The sequence below is a fragment of the Procambarus clarkii genome, chromosome 31 (assembly GCF_040958095.1).
Source record: "Procambarus clarkii isolate CNS0578487 chromosome 31, FALCON_Pclarkii_2.0, whole genome shotgun sequence".
In the NCBI taxonomy this organism is placed as follows: Eukaryota; Metazoa; Arthropoda; class Malacostraca; order Decapoda; family Cambaridae; genus Procambarus; species Procambarus clarkii.
The window spans coordinates 7,034,769-7,054,016 of NC_091180.1; the positions used below are offsets into that span (position 1 = coordinate 7,034,769).

A 19,248-nucleotide genomic window follows, 5' to 3' on the forward strand; every position below is an offset into this window, starting at 1 on the left:
ACTTTAGCACCCATAATGTTCTTTTTCTTAGCCAGTATGGTGGATATTGTTGATAGATTTGTTGTACTGCCTAGCCAGTTCAACAACCCGCACACCATCTTTATATTTAGAATGATCTCTTGTTTCTGCTCTATGGTCATTCTTACATGGGATCTCATATGTTGAGCCTTACCACTGACTTTCCTCGGACTCATGGTGTGATATATAATAATTACTTTAATGTTCAAAATGCAAAAAATCACCACAAACGCGGAATTTCTTATAGGCGCAATCGTCACTAAGCGAGCAGCTGTAGTAAACTGAGGCAAGTCGGACCGCATGACCGGGAACCACGAGCTCGGTCAACCCGAACGTGTACCAACAAATATCGGAAGTCGACAACACATTGGATGTCGAGTCGCATTTTTCGATAAAATTTACATCGTAACTCAAAATTATCTTAAGTCGGGGCAATCTTAAGTTGAGGTGCCACTGTACCAGTGTTCTGCAATATTTTATTATATAAATTTCTCAAATGACACTAGTTCATAATATAATGGCAAAATACCAGTGTAAAGTAAATTAGGGAAATTGAAATAAGTTTGTATAAACATAGTTGTGAGAACTCCCACTGTGTGCCTGGCCCGGGCGACTTCCACAGGAAGCCTGGTGCACGAGCGCTCATGAATCGGTAATATCATTACTTGATTTCATTCCTCCACCATAGCCCAAGGAAGCTACATAATTTTGCTTCATTTTCTCATGATCAGGGAATACAATTTAACAAGAATTATAATAAAAATAATAATAATAATAATAATAATAATAATAACAAAAATAATAATAATAATAATAATAATAATAACAAAAATAATAATAATAATAATAATAATAATAATTACACAAATAAATCACATTAACGTGACATATCAATGAAAAAATCAGTAGGAGCCATGAGGAGGATTCCTGGATTGTACCTGAATGGGGTTCTGGGAGTTGTTCTACTCCCCAAGCCCGGCCCGAGGCCAGGCTTGACTTGAGAGCGCTTGGTCCAACAGGCTGTTGTTTGGAGCGGCCCGCTGGCTCACCTATCCACCACAGCCAGGTTGGTCGGGCATTTCTTGAAAACTATCCAGTGTTCTCTTGCAGACGTTCACTTTTGTTCCGGCAATATTTCTTATTGCTGGAACTGCGAGGATATTGAACAACTGTGGACGTCTGATGTTCACATAGTGTTCAGTGATTGTATCTATGGCACCTCTGCTCTTCACCTACAGTACTCCCCAACTCTACTTATGCTCTTGCTTGTAGGTAGAATTCCTAGACTATGAGTCAAGAGTGCATGGGGGCATTGTGTGACACCCTGATTAGGCTTCAGTGGAAGCCTCAGAAACCCTAGAGGATTCAGTTAAATTCCAGGTTGCAATGCTTCCGACCACATTGTGGTGTGGTGATCTAGAGCATGTATGCCCAGTGCATAGGTTCGAATCCTCCTCATGGCTCCTCCTAATTTTCTCAATAATAATTATAATAATAATTACAAAATCTGAATGTATTCTTTTTCATACATACCAGGGGTTTATCATGTAACTTGAGTGCACAAGTGAGAGGTCAGAGAGGAGTGCAAGGGTGAATAACCATTGACAACAGTCAACAGTAATTGGTGTGTACGCGGAAACACAATCATGTAGCAAAGACAGCATGGTAAATCATCAACTCCCCCATAAATCTGAATTAGAAAACTATCCATGGAGTATCTCAATAGCCAGTTGGAACCATGGACCGGCCATCTTATTAGTAATGTTAACCAAATTTCATTAACATAATGTTAAGACTTACTTGGTTCTTTGATGGTTGGTCTAGCTTTAACATCCGATGTGGATTGTGATGGTATGGGACTGATAGTTGGGGTAAATTGGAAGCTGGGATTGATGGAAGGACTTGAAGATTGAGTTGACCCGGGTGAAGGAAGTCGGCGAGCCAGGGCGGGTCTCCTTGTTGGCTGATCTGACTGGTCCCCTTGACCTCTTACTTCTATCAACTGTATATCATCCTGCAATTGTAAAATGCTTATCTTAATACATATAGAAAAGTATTCTAGTTCTTAATATTTATTTATTGACAAGGCAAATGTAATGAGTAAAATCTTGCTACTGCAGTTAAAGGTATGCATCATTCACAATGCATAATTAATGTATTATCAACATGCACTCTTAAATATATACAGTACAACATTTCTTGGAACAAAACAAAAAACCAGCGTTGAATGTAATGAAACGCCATTTTCTGGGTGAAACCCGGAGGCTCCCTGGAGCTTATCGGGCTAATATATGTTATATTAGTCCGGGACATTAGCTAAGGAGTTCAGACCTACCAGGGACCAGAGCCAGAACCTGGCCCCTTCAGAGAGGTTTCAGGGAGCAATGGCCCTGGAAAACCCCCTTGTGGTTGGGATTTTCCTTATCTGCCATTGCCAGGGGTTAGGCACCCAGAAAGGTAGGCATAACAAAACAAACCCCACATGGTAAAAAACTGGGGGACAGACCCCACCAGGCAAAACAAACAAAGGAAAAAGAAGGCTCCGCAAAATACAACGCTCCCCAGGAGGAACAGAACCGGCTGCTGTGATTTATGTGAGAGAAGTTGCACAGTACCTTGCACAGGAGGTACCACCTACGATACTACCTCCTACCACCTTCTCCCTGGAGAAGGTGGATCATTGTCACTGGGTCTCCCTGGAAAAGGTGGATCACTGACACTGGGTCTTCCTGGGCAATGTGGATCATTGTCACTGTGTAACAGAGTTTCACTAACTCTGCCCTTCTATCTTCTATCCACTTATCCAGTAATTTCTATCCCTCTCTCTGCATTCTTGAAGCTTACCAGGAGAGGGTTTCAAGAGTTCTTCTACTCCGTGAGCTCAGCCTGAGGCCAGGCTCAACTAGTGATAACTTGGTGCAACAGGCTGTTGCTTGCAGTGGCTCGTAGGCCCACATATCCACAACAGCTTGGTTGGTCTGGCGTTTCTTGCAAGAACTTGTTTAAATGCCTCTTGAATACATCCACATTTGTTCCAGCAATACTTTTAATGCTTGCTGGGAGGGTGTTGAACAGTCATGAACCCTTAATGTTCCGACTGTGCTCTTTGATTGTGCCTATGGCACCTTTACTCTTCACTGGTTCTATCCAGCATTTGCTTCCGTATCTTTCACTCCGGTATGTCGTTATTCTAATGTGCAAATTTGGTACCTGGCCTTCAAGTATCTTCCATGTAGTATATATTATTTTATACCTTTCTTGTCTCCTTTCCAAAGAGTACATTCTGAGAGCCTTGAGACGATCCCAACAATTTAGATGTTTTATAGTTTCTATCTGTGCCATATATTTTCTCTGTATTCCCTCTAATTCAGAGATCTCTCCCGCTCTGAAAGGGAAAGCGAGTATTGAGCAATACTCAAGACAGTACAGCACCAGTGATTTAAATACTATTAGCAGTGTTGTGGGGTCTCTAGATTTGAATGTTCTCATAATCAATCCTATCATTTTCCTGGCTGCTGCTATATTTGCTCGGTCATGTTCAGTTCACTAAATGTCTGGTCATGAACAGATAAGAACATGAACACTGAGTGGAGATAAGAGGTCAAGGAGGTAGAGTCGCTAGCCAGCCAGAGCCAGGGGTTTACAGTTTTGTTCAACACAGCTCAAAAATTATTTGCAACTCATAGCCAGCCCATCTCTAATGGGCTGGCAACTCGCGCTTCAACATGTGCGAGTTGCCACAAATATTTTTTGTTCGTTTTTTTGCGTACATTAGTTTTTCTTGCCAATCCTATGTATAATGAACACGTACAAAATATTATGGCAGTAGAACATCCGTACTGTCCCAAGACACTGTGTTATATGTGTCACAAATGTGTCCACATATATTGCTCATTTATCCAATTTCCATGTTCATTTATGTATATTTACAACATATTTACACACTATCACACACTATATACATTCACCATCAACACACTGAGAACTCCGCGAGTGTGAGCTGTCACATCCAGCCAACCCTCCCTCACTCCTCCAACACCTAGCTTACTCCTTACACCTTACTCGCCAACATTCCTCCTCCCACCATTCTGTTATTGTTTTTATTATACTATTTACACACGTTATGTATAGGTATCTACATGTTTTATTCACCATAACTATGCAAGTAAGCCAGTATTGTGTCCAAACAGCACAGTGGCCACCATACACAGCATGAAAAATCATACAGCAGCCAGCAGACGATGCTACGAGTACAACGTCACCTCGCTCACCAAAATGGCTCCTCCCAACATACTCCTGTTGCTGTTATTACACTATATACACACACTGTATATACCTATGTACATATGTGTTCACCATAGCGAACTACTAAGCAAGTATGGTGTGCAAAACAAAAGTGACTGCCACACACAGTGACACTACCTAGATTCCCTCCCTCACTAAAATTCCTCCTCCCACAATACTACGCACAGCACTAATTATCACCACAATCCTGCTATTATCACAATCCAGGTCACTAAATTCTATAAATGAATAATTGACTAAGTTTATTTTTGTAAAGTAACATAAGAAGTTGTTTGAAAATTCCTAGATGGACGAAATAATGCTGTGGTGCTGTGGCTAGAACTGTGAACATTGTGAACAGCATTGATTCACTGATATTTGAACATTGTACACAGTCATTATCACACTCAGGCTCTTCTGTAATACTATTATGGCTAAATAATACCGGTTACATATATATTTTGACATTATTAGGCGATGCTGTGGCCACAAGATGAACAGCAGTGCTGTGAGCTCATGCTGCATGCATCAGCCTTGGTTACTCACTCAGTAATGAGGCTCTCACACCCAGGAATGCTGCCCACGATTTATAAAAAAATGGCGTCTGTTTACAAGAGCCCTGAGGAAGCTGATGTGAACCCCATGTAGCTGCGGGAGTTTTGAATCATAAGATCCCGGAGGGGCATTGCGCACCCCCCGTCGAGCGCCTGCAGGCGCGTTGCGCAGTTCAGTGGTTAAGGCATATATATTCTGTATATGCCTTATTCATTCTAATAAAGTCCCTCCTATTTACTTTTTATTATTATTTGATTCTTGTATCTATGTAACTGTTGATATGAAACAATCTATTCCATGATATTGAATTGAGCCTGCAGCGAGACTAGCACGGGTGGGCAGTGAATAGGTCGGAAGTTTGTCAAATGCTTCCAAGCCACAAGTCAACTGAGACAGGTTATTGTCAATTATCACATTACAGTACATGCACTGTTATTTGCCTGTTTTATTAGCAAGATGTCATACTGGAACACTCAATGCTGAAGATTGTGGTACATTTTAAATAGTTGAAATACATTTCCATTTCAGAAAAATTTGAGGACATGTGGTGTAGCTCTCCTGGCATGACGAAGCAACCATCAGCTGACTGGCACTGTACTTGCCTATCAACCCAGAGTGTTGTGGAGGAGTCTGGGGGCAGAAGGTGCTGCCCAGCCCTGCCCTGTCTGTATCCCTGCTTCCCTCCCTCGTTCCCTACCTCCCAGCCTCCCCTTCCTCCCTCCCTCCATGCCTGCCTGCCTGCCTGCCTGGGCTCCCTCCTTCCATGCCTACCTACCTCCCTGCCTGTCTCTGCCCTTCCCTGGCTCACTTCCTGCCTCCCTACTTCCTTCCATCTGGTCCTTTCCTTCCTCCCTCCTTCATACCCTCCCTCTCTCCCTGCCTGGCTTCTTCCCCCCCCATCTCTTTGCTCGCCTAACTCCTTCCATACCCTCCTTGCCTGCCTCTCCCCCTCCCTTCCCTCTCTCCCTGCCTGCCTGCCTGCCTGCCTGCCTACTTCCCTCCCTCCCTGCCTGACTGCCTACCTTTTTCCCTCCCCTCCCTTCCCTGCCTGACTGCCTACCTCCTTCCCTCTCTGCTTTACTACCTACCTCCTTGCCTGCTTACCTCCCTCCCTCCCTCCCTGCCTGCCCACGCACCCTACCCGCCTGCCTCCCTCCCTCCCTCCCTGCCTGCCCATTTATAGTTAAACAATAGAGGTGTATGTTAATGATCTTATAACCCCATGCTGCAGGTCTTCACTCCCTCTACTGGGGTACAGTTGACTACACCCAGGGAGCTCTCCTAGTCATGCCTCAAGTCTGGTCGCCGCTACTTGACCTTGGACCCAAGAGGGAGAGGAGAAGGGCCAGCACACACTGCCCGTGCTTGATCCTGTAATGTGCAACACCCCCACTGGGCCTGCCCACCTATGCGCGCAAAGTTTTGCCGGACCTCAGGCCCTAAGTTCTCACCTTTTATTCCGGTCGCCAGCTGGGTAATCTTCTCTGCGTCCCAGCAATGCTTTTATTTCAAATTTGATACGATGTTGCCAATCAGGGTATCTTTTTCTATTTAATGCCAGCACTAGTGTGGTGCAATCTAATGTCATTTATTCACAATGCTCAATGGGATGGAGGAGACATAAAAGTGAAAATAAAAAGTAAAGTGAACTGAAGAGATAACTACATAAGCAAGAATGATCATATAAAGACATATATAATAGTAGTGGACAGCAGCTCCTCTCTGGTGACCGCCGGCAACTCGCGTCAGCTGGGCGAGTTAAAAGGGGTCTCGAGCCCCCCTCACAGAAGCCACCTCACCTCCAGTAGACATACAGTCCTCTCGGCTCAGCCACTCACACCGCTTGCTGTCTTCACCAGGCAGTAGACAACATATGCAAGCTGCCCTACAGCCTAATCTACTCCTAAGTATCAATAGACATTCTAGTAATAACCTATGCATACTCCTAGGCCTATCTTGCCTAATTATCAAGGGAATATGGGAGGGAATAATAATCAATCTTTAACATATCCTGCCCTCAGACTCCTGGACTCCGATGATCATCGTGGTCCTCAGTCCCTCGTGTCGTTCCTCGGCGTTTCGGCCGAGTTACAGGTCACTAGGCATCGTGAAGATACGCCTTGTCTCCGTACTCACTCCCAAACATGCAGTTCCTGAAGGCTGGCTCGACCAGTGGTTCCTGCTCACGTCGTTTCCCTCGATCACATTTTCGCCGAGACCAAATACTCATAGATCTGGATGCGACTTCTCCCTTCTGAGTTCCCAGTGGAAGTTATCGAATCACAGCAGCTCTGAGTACCTCGGCGTTCTGCTAGCGGTGAGCCACTCACTGCTCCTGCCATCACCGTTCCTCACTCCTCCAAGATCATCAGCTCACAGTCTTTGGTACCCTTACACCACTGGAGCTCGGCTTCCTCACACTTCCCTGAAGTGTGGTAGTCCTCGGTAGTCACTGCGAATATGTCAGGCTGCAATAATCCACTAGATGAGGCTCCTGGACCTCCGAACTTGAGAGCTCAACCAGCGCACGGTTACTCTCAACCAAGCGCTGTAAATCTCTGAGCGCCAGGCATTCTGCAAGCTCTGAGCCAGGCCTCCCGGTGATGTCACAGCCCCCAGGGGCATGCTCTCATTGGTCAAACTCATCACGTGACCACAGCCAGCCAATTGCCAGCTTGCTGGTGTCTTCTTGATTTTGGCACACTTTTGTCGGCCCGTCGCCATTTTACATGCACTAGGGGCGTAAGCCCCCTTGCAAGGCAAAATTAAAATAACAATTTTACACCCGAATAAGTACTCTTACTAGCAGTTACATATGTCGAACGAGTCTTTGCATCTCGAGAACCTGCAGGGCGTAGAGATATGACTCTTCTCGCTGGATAAGGGAAGATAATGGAGAGGGCACCATAACACCATGCACCCTGCCCACCTGCCTCCATCCCCCTCCTCCTGCTTGCCTGTCTGCCCATGCACCCTGCCCACCTGCCTCCATCCCTCTCCTCCTGCTTGCCTGTCTGCCCATGCACCCTGCCCACCTACCTCCCTTCCTCCCTTCTTGTTTGGCTGGCTCCCTCCTTCCCTCCTTCCTTCCCTCCCTCACTCGCTGGGCTGCGGGAGTCATGGGAAGTAGTGTACAACGAGAGTTAGACCAGGCATTTCACTTGTTTATCTCCCAGTGGTAAAGGTTCTCATTTTATATTCAGCAGACAAATTGACCCCTGGCTTTGGAGACATATTTTTAGGCTTTAAATGTTGACTTATACGTATGTATACAGTATATGGCAATTCATAATTAATTCTGTGATTATCAAAAGATTCTAAAATCTCTTGACATATTTTTTTTACTTCTCCTCAAGTGTCAGGACTATGAATTAGCATAATTAATTACCATAATTGAGTAGTGGTGGCAGTGGTTAACATCAATTAGCAATCTTATACTGTGTAATTATTCTGTTAGTTGCTTAACAGTCAGATACCTTTGTGTATGGTTGGTTGAATTCACGCTTGACATGTGCTAAGGCTGTCGGATCTACTGAAAGGGTAGACGGTGGTTTGGTTCCATGTTGTAAATATATTTAATGATAAGGATAATTATAAAAGTGGAAAGTGCTGACAATGTTGTTGACCATAGGAAGACAAATATGAATGGCAGAAGCAGTGTTGGCCAAGATAATCAGTCATTACAAAGTGTCCATTACATCTGGTGATGTTACTAGGAGTAACAAGAAAACAGCACCTGAAACCAAGGTTGTGCCAACCACCAAGGAGCCAGAAGGATCACCCTTCTACTGTAGGACTCCAACCATGCCAGCACCCAGAACAACAGCCAGACCAGAGGAAAAAGGGAAAGAAACCCCTATCTAGACCAGTTCACCCAAAAGGTGCCCACTGCCAGGCCTCATAGTTGGGGCACCGCTTCAAGAGGCAGACATTGAGACCATACCAACGGCAAGAGGTCAACGTCCAGCAAAGAAAGGAAGGAAGAGGCATCGATGGTCCATTCCATGGAGATGGGAAGACGACCCTCAGCCAGGATGTTGGATACTCCCAGAACATAAATGGAACAAAGAGCCAAACCACGAGAACTTAGCACATGAGCTATTCTCCGCAGTGTCTGCCATATGGCCACAAAGGCCTAAACCATACTGTGCACCTAACGAAGGGAGGAGGCCAATGATCCTGGCTGAACTGGTGAGCATTGGACACAAAGCCCCATCCGAGAGTCAAGGTGTCCATGACGACGTTGAGTGAGTTCGGAGGAACGCCCCAGGAAATCGATCCCCGAAACCCGAAGAGGAAACTGGCGATACAGCACCTAGTGCAGGGCCCCTGGAGTCTGCGCCTAGCAATCGCGACATGGGCCACCATCGAAGAACCAGAACAACCTCTGAAGCCAAATCATCCCAAAAAGAAAAACCAGAAGGGCAAAGTGCAGGATCCACCATACAACTGCTCAAGCAACCGCCAAGACACCCAGCTCCCCTCATCAGGCGGTGCTGCAGCTGGAACAGAAGTTCCAAGCTAGGCCCAACCAGGTCCGAACCTGGGACTAAAACCAACTGGGACTTTTGCCAGTTCACCTGGAACCAGAACCTGGCGAGCTAGAAAGAACTAGATCCCTGCCTAGCAGACATGCAAATTGGCTGGGAGCCCACACCAGCCAGTCGTTGAGGTAGGCCAACAGCAGAACATTAAACAATTGAAGAAGGGCCACCGCGACTAGAGTTAAATGCGTAAAAATGTGAGGTACTAGATTGAGCCAAAATGGGCGAACCGGAAAACAGAAAACCTGCCGCCCCTCAACAAAACCTAACCAATTCCCAAACTTCAGATGGATAGGAACAAGCCAATACGAGTCCTAGGATGTCCAGATATATCATCCAAGCGTCTGGCTCGAGAACGAGCCAGACCTAGGACAACGTGGTTGTCTGAAAGGAGGGGCACGGGATGAACCAGTTCAACCTGCACAGGTCGAGTATGAACCGAAGATCTGAAGAATTCCATTTTGAGACTGGAACAAGGCGGGAAAACCCATCGAAGAGTCATGTCGACTATGCCCAAAGCTACCCACTCTGAGATGACCTGATGATCTCACCAGATGGGAACTCTGTACACCAACAGTAGATTCAAATGTTGCAGAGTACCTAAAAATTCTGAGGATGGTATATGCCCCATGGGGTGAACATCTGAGGGTGTTATGTGCAGTGCAAGGTTTAACCATCATTTAATAAAATAATTGTTTATACTGTATGCAGTATGATTACATAGAAGTCCGTTTCATAAGCAAAGTTTTCATCAAACTGCTGCAGGGCCAAGAAACACTGCCCCAATAGCAGAAGTGGTAGTATATTTTTTCAGTTTATTTTTATAAATGTATGTCTTGGAAACCTTTCATATTATACTGTATTTTAATTGATTGTAGTTTAAACAATTTGGGGAGATTGTGCATTGTCAAATTGAAAATTGGACAACAATCATCATATACAGTATTATGTATATCTATCATCAATTTAACCTTCATTTTTTAATAATTCATTGCTCATTAATCTACTAACCTTAACTTTTACACATTTTAAATGCCTATCAATCAATTAATGTTAACTGTAGCACCAGGCCACTTACGTCACTAGACATCTTCCTGGACAAGTGATTGAATCGTGTTGGTCGTGGCGATTCCGCTGTCCGGCTGTACCCCACCTCATTACTGCCACCTTGGGCTCTGTCTATCTTGCTGCTACTTGGCTTTGATGACACAGTGACCTTAATCCTGTTCTGTGTGTTACATTTAATCCAAGGAAATATTAACAAGGCAGTGATATATATATTTTGGTAAAATGTGTGTGTTTGTGCTAGAGTAATCTAGCAAAAAGATATTAATATTTTAATAATAAAATTATATTACCACGGAATATCAAGTTTGAAAATTATTTGAAAACTCTAAAATAAAAAATATAAATTTTATGTCAAAACTACCTACCAACCCACATGTTAGAGAAGGATGGGAATGAGGGGACATATCAGTACTATGTTAGACATGGATTAGATGAAAAAAATTGAATGTACTCCAAAAGCATTAAAGAGAATATTAAATGAGCACTGAATGAAATGAAACACTTCTTTCTTTTAGGTATTTCGTAAACTCTCCTAGCTTTCCACCTGGCTAGCCGACATGTTTAAGAACCGCACCAGGCTCTCCAGCACGGCAACCATGTTGACGCTAACCAAACTGTCGCAATGTAACAGGGGCCAGCCTTTAACCCCACTTACTGGTTAAATGCTGGAAGTTATTAGGTAAATGACACGAAGCTGTGACTTGTATTTTTTGTCTATATCAGATATGAGAATAAGGAACAGCAGTGGTGCAAGGACTGTATCTTAAGGTACAGAGTTTTTAACTGCGCTCGGACTAGATTTTACTTGATTGACTGTTTCTCTTTGAGTTCTGTTCGACAGGAAATTGAGTATCCAGCGTCCTACTTTACCAGTTATACCCATTGACCTCATTTTGCGAGCAATTACTCCATGGTCACATTTGTCGAATGCCTTTGCAAAGTCTGTGTATACAACATCTGCATTCTGTTTTTCTTCTAATGCCTCAGTGATTTTGTCATAATGGTCAAGTAGCTGTGAGAGGCATGATCTTCCTGCTCTAAGTCCATGTTGGCCTGGATTGTGGAGGTCATTGATTTCCATGAATCTAGTGACCTGACTCCTGATCACTCTCTCAAATACTTTTATTATGTCTGACGTTAATGCAACTGGTCTATAATTCTTTGCTAATGCTTTTCTACCTCCCTTGTGTAGAGGGGCAATGTCTGTTGCTTTAAGCGCAACTGGTATCTTCCCCGTGTCCAAGCTCTTCCTCCACACTATACTGAGTGCCTGTGCTACTGGCACTTTGCATTTCTTTATAAATATTGAATTCCATGAGTCTGGACCCGGGGCTGAGCGCATGGGCATATTGTAAATATCTCTTTCAAAATTTGCTACGCTCGTGTTGATATCAGTTATATTTACAGGTGTTTGTATATCACTCATAAAGAAATTGTCCGAATCTTCCACTTTCATGCTGTGTATCTGAGTGTTAAACATGTCCTCATACTGCTTTTTTAGGATTTCACTAATTTCTTTGTCATCCTCAGTGTATGAACCTTCACTAATACGAATAGGTCCAATATACTGGCAGTGGTTTTTGCTTTTGATTTAGCGTATGTGAAGAAATATTTTGGGTTTTTCTTTATTTCTTGAATTGCTTTCTGTTCTAGTTGCCTTTCTTCAGTCTGATAGGAATGCTTCAGTCTCTGTTCGATTTCTTCAATCTCCTGTTAAATTATTTCTTCTTTGTATGGAGTCGTGTCTGCTTCAGCATTTCCGTTAATTTCTTTCTTCTTTTGTAATGTCGTCTGCATTCTCTTTCTACATTTGACCTCTTTCTGGCTTTCCTCAAAGGAACATGTTTCAGACAGACTTCATATGCTTCAGAAGTCAGTTTTTCTATTCCTTGTGTAGGATTTTTATTTCTTAGAACATATTCCCATTGAATGTTTGTAAGTTCCCTGTTTATTTTCTCCCAGTCTATTCTTTTATTATTAAATTTGAATTTATTGAATAACCCTTCTCGCTTGTTGTTTCTCCTGGGCCTACTACCGTTATTAATGTTAGTTTGCACTTCAATGAGCTTGTGGTCTGAGTACATAGTGTCTGAGACAGTAATTTCTCTGATTAGCTCATCATTGTTCATGAATATCAGGTCCAGCGTGTTTTCATTCCTAGTTGGTTCTGTAATATGCTGACTGAGCGAGAATTTGTCACAGAATCTCAGTAGTTCTCTGACCTGTGGTTGGTTGTTTTCAGGTTGATTTCCTGCTATAATGTTATTGTTTGCTATTCTCCATTTTAAACTGGGTAGATTGAAGTCTCCAAGGAAGATAATATCTGGTCCTGGGTTTGCTAGGTTATCAAGGATATTCTCTACTTTGTGGATCTGTTCAGTGAATTCCTCAACTGTTGCATCTGGCGGTTTGTATATTAAAATAATAAGTAGATTAATATTTTCTACCTTGATTCCAAGTACCTCTACCACCTCATTGGACGAGTTCAGGAGCTCTGTGATTGCCAGCTCCTCTTTAATATACAGACTTACTCCTCCACTTGACCTAATTACTCTGTCACATCTATATAGATTATAATTTGGAATCCAGATTTCACTATCCATGTGGTCTTTTGTGTGGGTTTCTGTAAATGCACCAAGTATTGAGTTCGATTCTATTAGGAGGCCATTTATGAACTTAACTTTATTTCTTGATTTTGATTTCAAGCCTTGTATGTTTGCAAATATGAATGATTTCCCACATTGCGTGTCACTTCTGGTGGGCTTTGGTGTTCTCCCCCCACTCTACCCAGGTCCAGGGTGTGTTTTTTGGAAGTGGTTCGTCCAGTTTTAGTAGTAGGACGGGTGTTGTGTGGTGTAGTACCTGTGTGCTTGTTGATAATTTGTATTCCAGTTTTGTGGGTATCTCCCTTCCCCTCTGTAATCCTGTAGTGGTTCCATCTGACTGTTCCTCTCTTATATTTTCTACTCTGTTTCTACCTTCCTCTAAAAAATTTCCAGTAATGTCATATTAATCTTCCCGTCTATAACGCTGTGTACCTCTCACGTGGAATTCCGGACACTGAAGATTGTAGCAATTTTTGTCCCTAATTGAAAACTGACAATTTAGGGTGGAAGTATCTACACCCTGTTCCAAAACGGCATGTACCCCTCGCCAACATGTTCCTGCATTTTCAAGGATGCAGAAAATTGCATTTTGCTCCTAATTTTCCATATTTGCATATTCCTTGAGCATAGAATTTGCAAATATTTTCAGTTTTTGCGTTTTTCAAGGTATTTACCCCTGTGCCTGTCTTGTCTACCTCTTTATTGGAGCCATCTCCATCTTTCATTCCAATTCCTTCATTTATGCACTCTGTCTCACTGTTTCTCTCATTGTTTATATTACCTGGCTCTGCAATATTGCTGTTATTTTGTACTACAATACCCTCTTCCACCACACTACTGCTGCAGTTCTTTAAACTACCTGTTCCCGAGTTTTGGTCGTTATCCAGTGTTTTCTTTTCCCAGTCCGCATATATCACTGGTAGCTTTTTATGTGAATGCTAATCTCTGTGACTCGGGAATGTTTTTCATCAGTTTAGTTATGTTCTCCCACATTAACCTGTCATCTTTGCAAACCCAGTAAATTCCTTGCCTGTTTGTGCATCCTGAAGATAATTCTGCTCAGCCCAGGTGAAATCTTATGTTACAGATGCAACACTTGACGCCTACAGTACATCTTCCTAATACTTCCAAACACTCGCCACACATCTCCATTGTCTGATGTATTGTATTGTGTTTGTGCTTCACTGTATGGATCACTTGTTGATTTCAGTAATTTTACTCTTTTAAAGTTGGCAGGTGGGTAGGTGGATGGCAGGCAGATGGGCTTGGTAGTTGGCAGATGGGTGGATGGATGGCAGGCAGATGGGCTTGGTAGTTGGCAGGTGGGTGGATGGCAGGAAAAATGGCTTGGTAGCTGGCAGACGAGTGGGCAGGCAGGTGGGTGGGCAAGCAGGCAGGAGGGTGAATACATAAGTGGGTGGACAAACAGGCAGGTCTAGCCGAGCAGGCAGGTAGGTGAACAGGTGGATGGGCGGGCGAGCAAGCAGGCATGTGGCCACACAGTTGTAAAAGAGAAAGAGACTATCAAAGAAGTGTGTTCGGAAGTCAAAACCAGAAATGACCAACAAGAAGCAGAAATTAGGCAAGCAATTAGGAAAGAACTGGTTACCAACAGTAAACTGGTACAAAACACTGCAGATAGAACTAAGTCCATAATCATTTTTGGATGTTTAGAGAAGGAAATTTCATCTAGGGTGGACCGAGCGGCAGAAGAGATGAAAATCATAGAGAAAATAGTAGGTTTAGGAGAAGGCTCAAAGGAAAATGTCAGTGATTTTAGAAGAATAGGAAAATATGAGAAAGAAAAGAACCGCCCCTTAAGGGTGACCTTTAATGGAGTGAAAAACATGATGGAAGTGCTAAGAAATGCCAGGAAACTGCAGAGTGATGAGGTTGGCAAATCTTGGTCAATAAGACAAGACCTCTCCAAGGAAGACAGAGAAAAGCTGAAAATGAACTTAATTGAGGCAAAACGGCTAAATGGGGATAGAAATGAAGAAGACAGAAATTCTTTTTTTTACAAAGTGACAGGGACTGGAAAGCTTGTGAAATGGTACATAAAAACAAAGCAACAAGATCAGTAGTGGAAGGGGGAGTAAAGAGCAAAGGAAAAGGGAACATGTTCCTGAAAATTGTATATACCAACATAGATGGAGTGAGGTCAAAAACTTTGGAGTTGCAAGATATAATCCAGCTTAGGGTCCCAGATATTGTTGCATTATCAGAAACGAAACTTGAAGGAAATATAATAAATGAAGTCATATTCCCAAGAGGCTACTCAGTTTGGAGACGTGACAGGAAAACTAGGAAGGGAGGAGGAGTGGCTGTACTGGTGAAAAAACACCTGAAGGTAAAAGAGTTAATATTTGAAAACCCTCGAGATATTGACATAATGGCATTGCAGGTCTGGAATCAGGATGATAACCTGATAATTGTAAATACCTACAGCCCACCAGCAAGCAACACGTGGACAAAGGAAGAACTGGATGACAAACGAGAGGGCCTCATAATGGTCATGAGAGATATTATTGTACAAGCAGATAAAGATAAATCACGACTGTTGATACTGGGGGACTTCAACTTTAGAGCAATAGACTGGGAGGCCTATGAAGCAAGAACGGAGGACTTTTGGACATGCAGATTTGTGAACCTCATTCTGGAGACATTCTTGTATCAACACATAAAGCAAGCCACAAGAATGAGGGAAGGAGGTATACCGTCAGTACTGGATCTAGTATTCACCAGGAAAGAAGAAGAGATTTTTGACATCCAGTACCTTCCTCCCTTGGGAAAGAGTGATCACGTCCTGTTAGACATTAAATATGCTTTAGGATATCATCTAGAAGAAAATGGGGACATTGAAACAGTTGATAAACTCGATTTAAAGAGAGGCAACTATGGGGAACTTCGAAATTTTTTTAATGAGTGTAATTGGACAGAATTGTTACTAGGCAGGGAAGTAAATGAAATGTATGCCAAATTTTTAAAACTATACGAGGAAGGCACACAAACATTCATACCAAAACAGAGATGCAGGACCAGAAAACAGGATTGGTTCGACAGAAATTGTGAGAGGGCAAGAGACCAAAAGACACAAAAATGGAATCAGTATAGGAAGAGGCCAAACCCCCAAACATACCAGTGATACAAAGATGCGAGAAACAATTATACAGCAGTAAGGAGAGAGGCAGAAAGAAATTTTGAAAAAGGGATAGCAGATAAATGTAAAACAGAACCAGGCCTATTCTACAAATTCATAAACAACAAATTGCAGGTAAAGGATAATATCCAGAGGTTGAAAATGGGAAACAGATTCACGGAAAATGAAAAGGAAATGTGTGAAACATTAAATGAAAAGTTCCAAAGTGTGTTTGTACAAAATGAAATCTTCAGAGAACCAGACACAATAAGAATTCCAGAGAACAACATAGAGCGGATAGAGGTGTCTAGAGATGAAGTGGAAAATATGCTAAAGGAGCTCGGGAGGAACAAAGCAGCTGGCCCAGATGGCGTTTCACCATGGGTTCTGAGAGAATGTGCATCTGAGCTCAGCATTCCACTTCACCTGATCTTTCAGGCATCCCTGTGTACAGGAATCGTAGCAGACGTGTGGAAACAGGCTAACATAGTTCCAATCTACAAAAGTGGCAGCAGGGAAGACCCCCTCAATTATAGACCTGTATCATTGACAAGTGTAATAGTGAAAGTATTGGAAAAGCTAATCAAAACTAAATGGGTAGAACACCTGGAGAGAAATGATATAATATCAGACAGACAGTATGGTTTTCGATCAGGAAGATCCTGTGTATCGAATTTACTCAGTTTCTATGATCGGGCCACAGAGATATTACAGGAAAGAGATGGCTGGGTTGACTGCATCTATCTGGACCTAAAAAAGGCTTTCGACAGAGTTCCACATAAGAGGTTGTTCTGGAAACTGGAAAATATTGGAGGGGTGACAGGTAAGCTTCTATCATGGATGAAAAATTTTCTGACTGATAGAAAAATGAGGGCAGTAATCAGAGGCAATGTATCGGAATGGAGAAATGTCACAAGTGGAGTACCACAGGGTTCAGTTCTTGCACCAGTGATGTTTATTGTGTACATAAATGATCTACCAGTTGGTATACAGAATTATATGAACATGTTTGCTGATGATGCTAAGATAATAGGAAGGATAAGAAATTTAGATGATTGTCATGCCCTTCAAGAAGACCTGGACAAAATAAGTATATGGAGCACCACTTGGCAAATGGAATTTAATGTTAATAAATGTCATGTTATGGAATGTGGAATAGGAGAACATAGACCCCACACAACCTATATATTATGTGAGAAATCTTTAAAGAATTCTGATAAAGAAAGAGATCTAGGAGTGGTTCTAGATAGAAAACTATCACCTGAGGACCACATAAAGAATATTGTGCAAGGAGCCTATGCAATGCTTTCTAACTTCAGAATTGCATTTAAATACATGGATGGCGATATACTAAAGAAATTGTTCATGACTTTTGTTAGGCCAAAGCTAGAATATGCAGCTGTTGTGTGGTGCCCATATCTTAAGAAGCACATCAACAAACTGGAAAAGGTGCAAAGACATGCTACTAAGTGGCTCCCAGAACTGAAGGGCAAGAGCTACGAGGAGAGGTTAGAAGCGGCTAAATATGCCAAAACTAGAAGACAGAAGAAAAAGAGGTGATATGATCACTACGTACAAAATAGTAACAGGAATTGATAAAATCGACAGGGAAGACTTCCTGAGACCTGGAACTTCAAGAACAAGAGGTCATAGATTTAAACTAGCTAAACACAGATGCCGAAGAAATATAAGAAAATTCACCTTCGCAAATAGAGTGGTAGACGGTTGGAACAAGTTAAGTGAGAAGGTGGTGGAGGCCAAGACCGTCAGTAGTTTCAAAGCGTTATATGACAAAGAGTGCTGGGAAGACGGGACACCACAAGCGTAGCTCTCATCCTGTAACTACACTTAGGTAATTACACTTAGGTAATTACAGGCAGGGTGACCCTACTTATACCTGCATATACCCCCACCCTACCTTTGCCTTCCCTCCACCCATCACTTTCCCAACCCATGTCATCACCCAATTTTCCTCCCTATCTATGCTCCCATTCTCCCCTTCCCAAATCTTTTGGGAAGGTAGGCTGTCATGCTGCACAAAGTCTGTGCCACAGACTGAAGATTGCATACACCAACATAGATGGAGTGAGATCGAAGATACTGGAGTTAAGTAATTACCTAAGTGTAATTACCTAAGTGTAGTTACAGGATGAGAGCTACGCTCGTGGTGTCCCGTCTTCCCAGCACTCTTTGTCATATAACGCTTTGAAACTACTGACGGTCTTGGCCTCCACCACCTTCTCACTTAACTTGTTCCAACCGTCTACCACTCTATTTGCGAAGGTGAATTTTCTTATATTTCTTCGGCATCTGTGTTTAGCTAGTTTAAATCTATGACCTCTTGTTCTTGAAATTCCAGGTCTCAGGAAGTCTTCCCTGTCGATTTTATCAATTCCTGTAACTATTTTGTATGTAGTGATCATATCACCTCTTTTTCTTCTGTCTTCTAGTTTTGGCATATTTAATGCTTCTAACCTCTCCTCGTAGCTCTTGCCCTTCAGTTCTGGGAGCCACTTAGTAGCATGTCTTTGCACCTTTTCCAGTTTGTTGATGTGCTTCTTAAGATATGGGCACCACACAACAGCTGCATATTCTAGCTTTGGCCTAACAAAAGTCATGAACAATTTCTTTAGTATATCGCCATCCATGTATTTAAATGCAATTCTGAAGTTAGAAAGCATAGCATAGGCTCCTTGCACAATATTCTTTATGTGGTCCTCAGGTGATAGTTTTCTATCTAGAACCACTCCTAGATCTCTTTCTTTATCAGAATTCTTTAAAGATTTCTCACATAATATATAGGTTGTGTGGGGTCTATGTTCTCCTATTCCACATTCCATAACATGACATTTATTAACATTAAATTCCATTTGCCAAGTGGTGCTCCATATACTTATTTTGTCCAGGTCTTCTTGAAGGGCATGACAGTCATCTAAATTTCTTATCCTTCCTATTATCTTAGCATCATCAGCAAACATGTTCATATAATTCTGTATACCAACTGGTAGATCATTTATGTACACAATAAACATCA

General features: G+C 42.5%; 1 protein-coding gene across 1 annotated transcript in view; it reads right to left on the bottom strand.

Annotated features, from left to right (window-relative positions):
- Window positions 1-19,248, bottom strand: part of LOC123749652 (sentrin-specific protease 1) — a gene marked incomplete in the record, with an annotated part of 209,597 nt that overhangs the window by 93,269 nt on the left and 97,080 nt on the right. Inside the window, 2 exon segments of the mRNA XM_069334326.1 lie at window positions 1,819-2,032; window positions 10,480-10,629. Coding sequence (XP_069190427.1) covers window positions 1,819-2,032; window positions 10,480-10,629 — 364 coding nt within the window.